The sequence below is a fragment of the Rattus norvegicus genome, chromosome 5 (assembly GCF_021556685.1).
Source record: "Rattus norvegicus strain SHRSP/BbbUtx chromosome 5, alternate assembly SHRSP_T2T, whole genome shotgun sequence".
NCBI classification, from domain to species: Eukaryota; Metazoa; Chordata; class Mammalia; order Rodentia; family Muridae; genus Rattus; species Rattus norvegicus.
In genome coordinates, this window is record NC_141538.1 from 77,764,736 (window position 1) to 77,778,845 (window position 14,110).

Below are 14,110 nucleotides of genomic sequence, written 5' to 3' on the forward strand. Positions count from 1 at the left end.
CACTCTGTAGATTGCTGAGGCAGGAGGATTGTATAAGGCTAACCTGAGCTGTACAGTGAGATCTCGTCTCCAAAAACAAAAACAAGACAATCAAAAAACCCAAACAAACAAAAAAAAAATTGAAGCCATGCTACTGTATGTTTAAGCATCAATTCTGTTTAAAAGAAAGAAAGAAAGACAGACAGACAGAGGGAAAAAAAGAAAACAGGCGATGTAAAATAAAAATCTCTTAAAAGCAGTTCACAGCAGAATAGACTCTAGAACCATCTGGGAGCCTAGGATCTGTGACAGGAGCATCTGTCCTTCAATTGCTATTGATTGCCTCCAGTTGTCTTCTGTACCTGGGCCTCACCTCCTGGGACCAGGCCCCCCCCCCCAAGTCTTTGTAAAGAGGCCTTTGTTGGAGCGAATGGTCACTTCTCTTTACTGTAAACACAGTGTCCAGTGTCCTTTCCTTCTTGTGGAGAGCCCGCAGCTTTACAAGAAGCCTTAAAGGTCACTTTCTGCCATTTACATTTTAAAGCAAGTCAGAGCCAGAGCCGGGTGACTTAATGGGCACAACAAGAGGAGCCCTGCTTAGCTGGGACTTTAAAACCATTTAAATTCATTAGTTAAATCATAATCAGGCTGATAAGTGTAAGGTGATCATGAGAGGTGTGTAAAAATAAATACAGTCGACTCCTGTTTCATTCGCCCTTGAAGGCTCCAACATGGTTCCAAGCTGTACCTCTGAATCGGAGAAGCTGGGCGGGTTCACATTGCACTTTGTGTTTCTTGGGGCAGTGTCCGTCCAATACAAGCGCGCAGGTGCGAGGTACAGAGCCGGTCCTGCTTCACCTGAGCTCTGTGACCTGGCTGCCGGCTGTGTCCTCACATCTGATGTGAGATCAGAAAAAGAGAGAGAAACCCGGGTGAAGCGTTCTGAGCAGCTGGTTCTCAAGGTTAGGTGTCACAGAGGGGGCGGCAGGTCATGATTGCTACCTGGATGCTGTTCTCCCTCTTCACGGTAGGTCACGGGGTCACCTTCGTGGAGGAGTTGTCTTTGAGGCTGCATATCTGGCACGCCTCGAACAAGGAGGCTTATTTCTACTTCTAATTACATTTGCTTATTTATTTTGTGTGTGTGCGCTGGAGCGCCCTCAAATGCCAGGACACGAATGTGGAGGTTAGAGGGAGCTGAGTCTTTATTTCTACCATGTAGGCTCCAGGGTGCCAACTCAGATCACCAGGCTTGGCAGCAAGCCCATCTACCCACTGAGCCATATTCTGACCCACATTTCTCTTGTATTCTATTTATTCTCTGTTGGTCTGTCTGTCTATCTATCTATCTACCTACCTACCTACCTACCTACCTACCTACCTATCTCTTGTGAGACCTTGTCTCATGTAACCCAGGCTGACCTTAAACTCACTCTGTTGCCGAGGACGACCTTGGACTTCTGATCCTGTTGTGTCCACCTCGACAGGTGTCCGAGGGTAGCCTTGAACTGGATCCTCCCTCCAGTCTCGGGATTCCAGATGTGGTATGCTACACCTAATATCCCTCTCTTCTTTAAGGACATTGCATATGAGCTCAAAGCACTGTCACCTAGAAAGAAAAAGCACATCCCTGACACTTCCTGATCTTAGCCGGTGTTGTGCTCCTTGGGCACTGTTTCTTTAAGAGAACCAAAGTGAGAAGCCCAGTGACTGCCAATGTCTTCTTTCTCCCTGCTTATTACCCAGGCCCTTCCCTACCTTTACTTACACAGCACTTTGATTTCAGGGAGGCAGTTCTCTGGGGTTTTTAAGCAGATGATTGAGTGTATAATGATTTTAAACCAACTTGTAACAATCTCGGGGGCATTGCTAGGAAGCCAGGCTCCCCATGTGCATGTTGTGCTGTAAAGTCTGCTCCGATTGTGTACCACGATCCTGAATGTGCTGGCTGTGAGGGAAGCCTGAGCAAAGGCAAGGAGAACCTCCTTTTTTATTGTTTGAAACAAATTCTTGGCATCCCATTGCAGACCTCTTCTGGCCAGCTGCTGTGCCCTGTGGAGGTTTGGGGTCGTGGTTTTTTTGTTTGTTTGGTTGGTTTTTTTTTGCATTTGGGTGTCTCTCAGGTCAGAGAGTCCAGAGGACTATAACCTGCTTGCGGAGAGGAAGTCTTGTAAGGTGAAGGGAGTCTCATCGACTCACATGGGCATCTTCCAGCTCAGGCTGGAAGACAATTAAAAACAGAATCGGGACTAAATTTCCACAACACTTTGGAATTTGCTTATGTCTCTTTAGGAAGCTGGGTGTGCTGGCTTCCTGTTTCTCTAATCCCTGGTGATCTCTTGAGGTTAAGGAAGGTGTGCGTGTGGGGAGGCTTGCGTACATGGGAAATGGGTTGTTTAAAACTAAAAACCAAACCCCTTGTTTAGGATTTATTCATTTTCACTTACATACAGAAAAACTAAGATATAACAGTCCTGCATCCTCCCACATGAGTGTCTTCTTTATCCTGTGTGTGTGTGTGCGCTGTGTAGGGTGCATGTGTGGGGACGGTACACACCTGTGCCTGCACGTGCAGAGAAGGATGCTGGGTATCTTCTATAGCTTCTGGACTCGTGATTTTGAAGCACATTCTCTCAGTGAGCCAGACAGAAGCTTGCTGACTTGGCTGGGTAGCTGGACGCTCCCGAGAGGCACCTGTCTTGTCTTCTATGCTGGAATTACAGGCTTCTTACATGGGTGCTGTGTCTTTAAACTTAGGCTCTGTTTCATGCATGGCAAATGTTCTTACCCGCTGAATATCTCCCGAGCCCTGCTTTTGTTGTTTGTTGTTTTTAAACAAAGTCTGACTGTGTAGCCCTGAGTGTCCCCAAACCTACTATGTAGACCAGGCTCCCCTTGAATTCACAGAGATCTGCCTGCCTTTGCCTCAGGAGTGCTGTGCCACCCACCCCAGGCCACCCACCCCAGGCCACCCACCCCACCCAGGCCACCCACCCCACCCAGGCCACCCACCTCACCCCCTTTTTTGTTTTCTTACATCAGCATGCAGAGTAACAGGTTTCCTGGCATTTTCATACAGACTTAATTTGGGTTGATTTTTGCCTGCACCAAAATATAATTTCCCTTGGCTGTCTTTGGTGCTAATCTGAAGATGGAGCCAAACCATTTTATAAGGAAAAGCACAACTGGGTTTAACACTCCCCATGCAGGCCTCAGTGACATGTTGGAAGCAAGGTCTGATTTGTTGAAACCCTCCTTAGTGAACCGTATAAATGGGGAAATGGCATGACTGTTTCTGTCTTGATTCATGGGTATAAATATGCTTTGAAAAATCTGAAGAAAACGTTGAATAATTTTTCCTCAAAGCTTACATGTGGACTTTTAACTTAAGGTCTGTGTGATTGTAAAAGCACGGAAATGCTCTTAGAAGCAAGGATTGTGGGCTTGGCACTCACACTCGTTTATGAAGGGACATTTGTGCATGTGTTAGTGGCACAAGCTTCTGAGCCCTGAACTGAAGAGACAGGAGTATCTATCTGGCCTAGCTAGCTTCAGCTGTGGAGAGTTTCCGGTCGGTGGGGTACATGAGACCCTCTTTTGAGGGTGTGTGTGTGTGGGCTAATGGCTCACAGTACTTCCAGGCACAGCAGCTGACTTCAGGAGCTGTGAGCTCCGGGGGTTCCCATGGCATCGCTTCTCTCCTTTCTCTGTATGCAGCCTTTGTTGGTCTCTTGCATTCTCCTCTGCTTGTAGCATCAAGGTGACCTACTTCAGCCCAGGCTCTTTGCCTATTTTCTCCACTGCTTACAGTCTACGTCTCAGAGTTCTGCTTGGTTCTGCTGCACCTCTCTTCCTGGATGGGTGGGACTTGGGGGGAGGGGGGAGGAAGATGCATATTTTCATTAGCCAGGGTTGAGTCGCACACTCCCTCCTAGAGATGAAGGGGTGTGAACCTTCATGGCTGCGGACAGAGGTAGAGGGTGTTTCAAAGAATAGTTCACAGGGAAATAGAGGCTTGTGGGTACCCGAGGTACAGCTACAAATGGCAAACACCAGATGTAGAGAACCAATATCTTAGAGAACAGAAATCAAGTGACTGAACTTCCTGCGTTAGACCCGTATGACACAAGGAAAGCCAGTCTGTGCTTATCTATGACGAGGGGACCTGGCATTGAGAGGAGATGACTCACTTGGTAAAATACTTGCTAGGAAGGCATGAAGACCCAAGTTCGAGTCCCCAGAACCCACGGAAAAGTAGGGCGAAGCAGTTTGCCTGCCAGTAGGTCTAGCCAAAGGGCTGAGGTTTGGTGACAGACCTTGAAGTAGATGGAGAATGACCAAGGGAGATGATCTATGTCAACTTCTGGCCTTCACATATACTGCACACAGAGAAGGAGAGAAAAGGGGTGGGAAACTAAAAAAGGAAACAAATAAGAAATATTTGTTCTTTTCGTACATATTGATTTTAAGATTCATTTGAGTTGTAGTATGTGTCAGGATTTTGTTCCCTTTATAATCAAATTCGATTCCATAATATTCGATTATGGACAACATTTAATTTCCTAGGCACCAGTCGATGGATGTGGTTTTGCATTAGCTTTTTAGCTGTTGTGAAGCGTTTCCCTGTGAACACAGGCAGAAAAGTATTTGTGTAGCTCTTGCTCTCACTCATCACAGTTTACACCTACGTTAGGATGTCATTTTGCATTTTGTATGCTGATGCTGCTGGTGTGGCCGCATCCCTTAGATATCTTCCACTGGCTTGTGTGAATATTTATTCTCACTGCTAACCATTATGGTTCCCCTCCTGGTGTGTGAGCATTTATCTGGTTTGTAAAATGAGAAAGAGAGAAGGGAGTAAGGGTGGGAGCAAAACCAGAGAGTAGATAATTTGAGACAGAAATCGTGAACCCTCATCTGGCTACTGGTCTGTTTTCATATTGTGCTAAATGTCAGTATAAGACCATGGCTTTCTTTTGACTGAAAGAAAATCCCCATGTCATAAGGGATGCTGTGAGATCATTCTTAATAACGTGACCCAGGATGGGACTCTTCGTTGAGTATTTCAGCCCAAGAAGACACTGGCTGCCTTGCTTTACAGAATCTTCCTAGCTGTGAGCTCCGTGCTGGATGCTCTGAGGACTGGCTCGTTTTGAACTTCATCTACTTGCCTTTTCACTAGTGACAGGTCTTGAAACAGAGATGGGCTGGCCCTCCCTTCAGCCACCCAAGCGTGTATCTGGGTTTCCTTGTAATCCTGAGAGATTTCCTATAGGCCCAAAGCTCTGAAAGAAGACCCCATCTGGGCTGCTGTCAAGCATGAAAATTGTCCTTTTGTTCTCCAGGAGTTACACAAAGAAAGTGGGAAGACAACCTTCTTTTAAGCCTGAAAACGAATGGCCAGCCCCACCCCCACCTTACCCTATTTTGGGGCACCGGGAAATTTTATTTCTTTCTAGGTCATTGTACAATGTTCGGCCTTTGCAGTGGAGAAAGTAATGCCGCCAGTTCTCAGAGGTTATGGACGCACTGAAGACCAGTCACCCTGTGGAGACCGCTTCTTGGCCTATGTTGATGAACTGTATGCTAGTCAATTTCATTACTGTGACTTAAAGAGGGGAAAGATACGTTTTGGCTGATGGTTTCAGACTGTGGTCAGACTTGTTCTATTGCTGTGGGTCTGTGCTAAGGCTGAACATCATGGCAGCAGGAGTGTGGGGTGGAGCAAACTTTTTCACTTCATGACTGCCAGAGCATGTTCCAGGTCCTTCCTCCATTAACTTACCTCGTTGGGTCAACCTCGCAACAGTTCATTCAAACCCAAACCTGTCAGTGATGGGCTGATCCCCCGATGAAGGCAGAACCCTCATCATACAATCCCCTCCCTGAGACCTCATCTCTGGAGGCTGCTTGTATCAGGCACTGTGTTATTTACTTTTCTCTCTTCTGTGAAACAAAATACCGGAGAGAAACAATTTAAGGGAAGGTGGCTTTATTGCAAGCCACGTTTAAGGAATACAATTCATGAAGGCAGTGAGGCATGGCGGGAGCAGGAGGCTGTGACTTAGTTACATTGTATCTGTGGTCAGGAAGTAGGTAGATATAAATGCTGCTGTGTTCTTTGTTTTTTTCCTCCTTTATATTGAGTCTGGGATCCTAGTTCTGGAGAGGGACCACGGACATTCCCCATGGCTCTTCCCTCCTGATAACATAAGCCCAGAGCCATGTCTCCCTAGGAGACTCCAAATGTGGTCAGGTTGAGTGAAGATGGACCATCACAGGACCAATCCTACAACATCACAAAAGCCTTTGGGAGGATTGTTTATATGGAAGCCATAGCAGAGAGGGAGCAAACGCACTGTTGAAGGGGCCCATCTCCTAGTCTTCACCTCCCCCTGTATACTTGAGAAGACGTCAGTGTTCAATCATGTGTCTGAAACAGTGAGCCTCCCCTGCCGTCAGCATGTGCCTGTCTGTGCACTTGGCTTTCCAGTCAGCCAGCAATGAGCTGTACAATTCTGTGCTACAGGGTGTTCTCTCTTTATTTATCTTGATCAATTAATTTTTTTCTTAAAGAATTATTTCTTTCATGTATATAAGTACACTGTCGCTGTCTTCAGACACACCAGAAGAGGCCATCAGATCCCATTGCAGATGGTTGCGAGCCACCATGTGGTTGCTGGGAATTGAACTCAGGACCTCGGGCAGAGCAGTCAGTGCTCTTAACCCCCGAGCCTTCTCTCCAGCCCTTGATCAATTAATACATTTTAAGTAGTTTTTCTTAAAATGAGGTTGGGTCCTATGTAGGCCACGCTGACCTTGAACCTGTTACGTAATCCAGAGTAACCCTGATCATTCCTCCACATTCCAAGTGCTAGAGCCATGGCCAGCTCAGATAGCAATTTTTAAGAGCAGAGAGCAGAGAGTCTGGTGAGGAAGCAGCTGAGTTATAGAGCACTTGACTAGTATGTGGGAAGTTCCTGTTCAATTCCTGTTACTTCAGTGTCAGTGTGGCTGGAATATATATATGTATGTATATATATATATATATATATATATATATATATATATATATATATATATATATATATATATGTAGAGCAGGCCATTAAAATCATTCTAACACAATACAACCAGATACTTCCCAGTTAAGGGAAGACAAAGGGATAACACTCAGATTCCGTTTTCAGTAATTAAAACACCATGTTTTCATAAGAGCAGAAAATTCCATAAGTACAGGCAGTAAAACAGTGCAACTCCTAACATGCACGTCCCTAATCTATGCTGAGGTATTTCAGGTGTTTGCGCTACACGGTGCGACGTCATTCAGAGTTGCTGGTGCCCTGCGCTCAGAACCAAGGTCACAGCGAAGTCACGTTGCACAGCAAGGGCGTGCACTGCCAGGGACACCCGGATGCATTCCCCTTTAGAAGTAGAATTACTATTTGGTCACCGCACCTTCAGAAGTCATGGACTTCTTACTAAATTCTTCATGACCTTCCACATGTAGTTCTGTGCCCCAGATGGAGTTGTGACTCACAGTTTAAGACTCTGTACTCTAGGAAAATCATTATTGCCAGAAGGGGGCAGTCTGGTCCCTGTCAGGAGATAATCATACCAACCTTGATTCCCTTTGTGGGTTTGTTGCTTCAATTTGGAGAGCAGCCTTGGTTCAAATTCCTTACCCATAGCGTCCTTAGCTTTGAAGAGAGGCGAGGTAGATTAATTCACTTTTTATTGACAGTTTTTCCACAGACACCCCTTAAATGGTTAACGTGTCTGTGTGTAGAGTTAAGCAGGAATCTGTGCAGAGGAGGGCAGAGGCAGTGTGAAGGCAGGGTTGCCAAACTTCACTGTTTTCAGTCATCTGTCAGATATTCACTGGCCCATGTGAAGAGTGAATGCTTGTGGGAAAAGCAACCTCAGAGTCACCTTTCTGGCCATGATGCCTCTGGTTCTGCTGGTAGGACTTAACTCTGTGTTCTGTTCAATAACCTGGCTCTCTCTTGATGGTGATAGATGCTGTCTGGTCCATGGACAGTGCATAGCAGGAGTGGTTTTCGTTTGTTTTTGAAACAGTCATCTATGGGATTCTGCGTGTCAGCTCCTGGGGACCAAAGTAAGTCATATGCGTTCCCACCCTTAAGGGTGTACCTTCCTACTTTCTGGAGAAAAGACTTCAGGCTCAGGATGGCAGCTTCATTCTAAGCACAAACAGGAAGCAGGAATGATGTAATAAAGAAGGAGCGTCACTGTGTCAGCCTCTTTTAATAGAACCCGAGGATTTTCAGACTGGTTAAGAATGCTGGCTCTGTCGGCAGCAGCTTGGTCCCAGACCTTGGGTTGCCTGTTCTGTGAAATAAGATGAGATTACTGGATTGGTGGTGGTTGTGGTTTGGAGGTTTGGATTAATTTCTTTAAGAAAAAATTAACCCTTTTAAAAAAGTCTGACACACAAAGCCGGGTCCCATTTAAACTTTTGAATCATTCATTCACTGAATAAAAATTGAGCAGTCGAAACAACTGTGCAGTTCTTTGAATCTGCTAAAGACCAATGTGTTACTTCAGAGGTGAATTTTATGTCACGTACACTATAGCTCCTGATGTTGTTAGAAGAAGGACATTAACTGAGCAGGTTAAATGGCTCAGCAGGTAAAAAAGTGCTTGCTCCTCAAGCCTGTAGACCAGAGCTCAATCCCTGAAACCCACAGAAAGGTGGGAGGCGAGAACCAACACCACAAAAATTGCCCTCTAACTCCATGACATGCATGCCTGTGCACACACATGTGTGCACACATGTGATACAACAACAACAACAACAACAACAACAACAACAACAACAACAACAAAAGGCTTTTGTTCTGGATTCATCAAGATGGAGTTTTTCTGAAGCCCTGACCACTGACTATCCTGGAACTCACTCTAGAGACCAGGCTGGCCTCCAACTTAGAGAACTGCCTGCCTCTGCTTCCTAAGTGCTGGGTTTAAAAGTGTGCCCCACCATGCCCAGCTATGAATAAGATGTTTTTTATATAAATATTTTGTTGTTTAAAAAAAAATCTAGGGCTGGTGAAATGTCTCAGTGGTTAAGAGCACTGAGCTCTTCCAGGGGTCCTGAGTCCAATTCCCAGCAACCACATGGTGGCTCACAACCATCTGTAATGAGATCTGATGCCCTCTTCTGGTGTGTCTGAAGACAACTACAGTGTACTCACATAAATAAAATAAATATTATAAAAAATAATAATAAATTTAAAAAAATTAAAAAATCTACATCCTAACCTAAATTAATTTCCTTCTCCCCGCTTCTAAACCTGTACCAAATCCTTCTACTATGATGTTTTTTAATATGTAAATCATATTGCTATATTATAAAAGTATTTTTTAATTTTCCAGGTTTTATTTCCCCACTTATTTATTTATTCAGGAGAAGTGGGGCGAGTGCTACACCACAAACGTGGAGGTCACAGGAACTTCCAGAGGTTCATTCCTGGGTTCTAGGGGAGGGCATCAGATCCCCTAGAGGCAGTTGTGAGCTACCATGTGGGTGATGGGTATGGAACCAGGGCCTCGGAAAGAGCAGCCAGTCTCCTTAACCACTGACTCTTTGCTCTAGCCCATCATCTCCCCAATTTTTGATGGTTAAAAATCATAACTTCCTACTGCAAATCCAGAGAAGTTTAAAAATCACTTACCTGTCTCCACCACCAAAGATTAGCATCTAGTTTTGTTCACATGGTAAAGAAGAATCCTGTTCTGGCTTGAATGTCTGATGCCTTAGAGTTTCATTGCTATGAAGAGACACCATGACTATGACAACTCTTAGTGAGGGAAATGTCTAGTTGCGGGGCTGGCTTACAGTTTCAGAGGTTCAGTCCACTATTGTCATGGTAGGTAGCATGGGAGTGTCTAGGCAGACATGGTTCTGGAGAAGGTGCAGAGAGTTCAACATCTTGATCTGTAGGCAACAGAAGGGAACTGTATCCCACATCGGGCCTAACTTGAACATAGGAGACCTCAAAGCCCACCCCACAGTGACGCACTTCCTCCAGCAAAGCCATACCTGCTCCAAGTCCACATCTCCTAATAGTGCCACTCCCTAGAGGCCATGCATCAAACACATGAGTGAATGGGGGCCATGCTTATTCCCTTCACACTGGCTAAGTCTGAACATCGTGGGTGCATTAGTGTAGGAACACAAGGCTGATTTTCTTCCATTAGATCCACCATATTGGAGCTGTAGTTTGTCTTAGCTCCTGTTCTCATGAGTCTCTGGTTTTGTTCTGAGATTTCCTTTCACTGACATCGAGTACTTAGAAGGGAAGAGCTACTTCCCTTGAGCTAGTGAAAATGGGGGAAAAAAGTACTCAAATATGCAGGCATCTATGAATGGATGATTTCCTGAGGATCCTGGGCTCCCAGGGAAGAAACAGTAAGGTGATACTTACTAGCAGCCTTCTCCCTAAGATGAGCCTGGGCAGGTCTTCCTTCCACCGGAGTCCACATAGCACACCAGGACTTCTCCTGGCAGCCGGCTGGCATTACATCACCAGTGTTTAAGGAACAACTCTGTCCCTGGGGGCTGGAGTGGGAGCGCAAGTTATAATGTAATCTCATTTGCTTTGCATCAGTGGGTTCAGAAACTCCCAGAAAAATAAGATCTGAAAAATGAGAAATGGTGAAATAGGACAGAACTCAGGGCTTCCCATCTAAGGCTGGTATGCTGTCACACTGATTTGACCTGGCAGACAGCAATCAGTAATTTTGCACTACGGTGACAGAGAGGTACGGTGATGGAGAGGACTTAAAACTCGCACAGGAACAAAGCCATTTGCAAATACCTTTTGATTTCCTCTCTTCCCTTCTCTTCCATGAGTTCTAAAAGCAGAAGGTTGGAGGTGAGCGAGAGAAGGAATAATGGGATGGTCTGAGAGAGCAATTTAAATCCCGTGTGTGTGTGTGTGTGTGTGTGTGTGTGTGTGTGTGTCTGTGTGTGTCTGTGTGTGTGTGTATGTATATGTATGTATATATGTGTATATGTATATGTATATACATACAAAGTACATCTAGAACATTTATGTGTATATGTGTATATGTATATACATACAGAGTACATCTAGAACATTTATATGTGTATATGTGTATATGTATATACACACAGAGTTCATCGAGAACATTTGTATGTGTATACAGTGGTGCTAGTGGTCAGATCTAGAGCCATGTGCGTGTTAGGCAAACACTGTAGCACTAAGCTATACCCAGCCATATATACATATATGTATGCATATACATAATATACATATACCTATGCTGTATGAACTTCATTTGGAAAGATGCTGAGATGGGGCTGAGGAGATGTCTAGAGGACGTCGGTTTGATTCTTAGCACCTACATGGTGGTACTTACATGCTCATAACCATGTATCCTCCAATCCCAGGGATCTAATTCCCTCTGCAGGTTTCCGTTGGCATAGTTATGCATGTGATACCCAGACATTTTTACAGGCAAAACACCCACACATATAAATAAAATAATTTTTCCCCCATTGTAAGAGACAGGGTTTCCCTGGAACTCCAACTGTAGACCAGGCTGTATGGCTCAGAGATCTACCTGTCTCTGCCTCCCACATACTGGGAGTAAAGGTGTGCTCTACCATCCACTGCCCAGCTATAATAAAATAATTTTTTAAAAAGATATTGAGAACTGAGTAATAGGTTTTATTTAGCAAACAACCTCAGGACTTGTATATGTGTGTGTGCGTGCATGTGTGTGTGTGTGTGTGTGTGTGTATGTGTGCGAGTGTATGAGTGTGTGTGTGTGTGTGTGTGTGTGTGTGTAGGCCAAAGGACACAAAGGATAATCTTAGCATTGTCACATTGTCTTCATGTTTTATTTTGGACAGAGTCCCTCACTGGCCCGGAGATGACAATGGCTGGCCAGCAAATCCTGTCTGTCTGTCTCAGCCTGTCTAGAACTGAATTACAGTCAATTACTTACCACCAAGCCCAGCTGCTTCTGTGTTTGTTTTATTTTATTTTCTGGGGATCAAACTCAGGTTTGCACGCTCACAGACATTAACTGAACTCTCACCCCAGACTCAATCTTGGATTTTGTACATCTGATTTACCAATGGCTGGCTAGAAATTGGACCTTAACCCTCACTAAAGTTTAAAAGGGCTGGGTGGGTGGGTGTGGTAGACCTCCATTGCTACTGTTCTGTTCAGACAGTGGCAGAGACCCTTGCCGCAGTCTCAGCTCTCCGTCAGTAAGTAGTCTTAGGGGTGTGAGAAATTGCTGCCTGGAAGTCTTTGCCTCTTATCTCTTAAAGGCCCGAGGCAATGTGGGTACTTCAGGACTCAGGGCAATTGAAGTAGATTTAATTTAGATTCCTGTTCCTGATGGTTCCTAAGGCTGAGACCGTGACCATGAGCATCCACTGAAGGCCTCCCTGCTTCTCCGTGAAGGGTGGTACCAATCTCTTAGTGAGTATGGAAGGGGAAGCTGGCTTTTTACAACAGTGCTGCCTGCTTCTTTGATGAGACATAGAACTCTCAGGACCTAATCACAACTTCTTAAGGGCCTCATCAGTCACCACCATCATTACACCAGGACTAAACTCCAACCAGAGCAGCCAGCTTTGACCCCTGGAACAAGTGAAGTTTGAGTGCCCCAAGGCAGAAGAGCCTACTGAGTTCCTCCCAGAATCTTCCCCATGTTATTATCGTTTGTCATTGGCCACACATTTCAGCTCTTCCTTATCTAAAAATCCAAATGCAGCCTAGGAAACTTAACAGCTCTGCTTTTGTTTTAAGAGCAAATCATTATATTTTGAGTTCAGTCCAATCTCAAATTACAATCTGTCTAGTTTTTGTTGTTGTTGGGGTTTTGGGTATTTACCACCAAACATACTAAGATTTGAGTTGAAACTATCCTGGGCTTGGTATTTTCAGACTTCCCCTAGGGCATGTAATGGTCCCTAAGTACAGCTCTTGTAGCTGCATTGTGGGTAAGCATTCAGGTAACTTAATGATCTTTCACCCCTTGGAGGCCCCGCCTTATCGAGTCCTGAGAGAGGGTTCTAATAGCTGGTATAAGCCCTTAGTTTATCAGCTCCAATGGCTTGGAAACTCTTAGACCCAAATATTTGGGATGAGCAGAGCCAGCTTAGGAATTCCAAGAAGGCAGAGTCAAGATAGCAAACTGCCAAAGCTCACAGATGTGGAATGGAACGAATTTCAAAACCTCCCTCTTCTGCTTGGTCGGAATGTGCTTCCAGCCGGACTCACTGGAGACAGGTGTAACTGGTTAATGTGTTTTGATCTTAAATTTAGTTTATTTGTGTAGTTCTGTAGACAGCGAGGGTAATAGATTTGCAGTCTTCAAAGTGTTAACTCTCTCTCTCTCTGGGTACCATAGAAATTCAAATTTGTCTTGTGTGACCTGAGACTATATTGAGGCCTTTTATGGACTGAGAAATTCTCTCATATTCATAATATCGTTGACGCTTAGGTTATATACAGTGTCATCCAATAAAGCACACCCTATTTTATAAGGGAATCTGGTAGAAGGAGTCAGACTACAATACCTTCCAGAGTATAAATTCAGCCAGCCTCTGGATATCTGGCAATGGGTTGGATTTTAGAAGAATTTGTCTTGAGGACTAATAAATTAGACACTAAAATACCCAAGTATCTTCTGTCTTTTTTTAGATTCTCTTGGGAGAAAGCCACTGGGTTAATGAAACTAGGAAAGAACACATAGCATGAACTCATGGCAGTTATGCCCCCCAGGCATCTCTGTATTATGGCATAGCATCCAATTAGAGCTGCAGAATGCTTGTTGTATTACCACTTAACATTGGGTTGCTTTCAGACCGAGTGATGCATGCCTGTAATTCCAGCAATCTGTAGGCTGAGGCTAGACATAGAGGTGGAGGCCAGCCTTGGCCCTACAACCTCTGCCACCCATAATACTTTAATTGGGTTGCTTTATTGACCCCACTTGAAAATTAAATTAACTTCAGGGTACTTAATGGAAGTTGATATATATATATCATATATATGATATATATATAAAAGTTTGTTATCTTTGTGTGTATAAGTATGGGTTTGGAGGTCATAGGAGGGGGGAG

General features: G+C 44.6%; 1 protein-coding gene across 22 annotated transcripts in view; it reads left to right on the forward strand.

Moving 5' to 3' along the window:
* Positions 1–14,110, forward strand: part of Palm2akap2 (PALM2 and AKAP2 fusion) — a 461,068-nt gene that overhangs the window by 386,232 nt on the left and 60,726 nt on the right. For 3 of the 22 annotated variants that reach the window (XM_087547949.1, XM_087547951.1, XM_087547957.1), the window contains exon 1: positions 689–1,006. In XM_087547949.1, coding sequence (XP_087404075.1) covers positions 971–1,006 — 36 coding nt within the window. In that variant the 5' untranslated portion in view covers positions 689–970. 22 annotated transcript variants of the gene reach the window in all.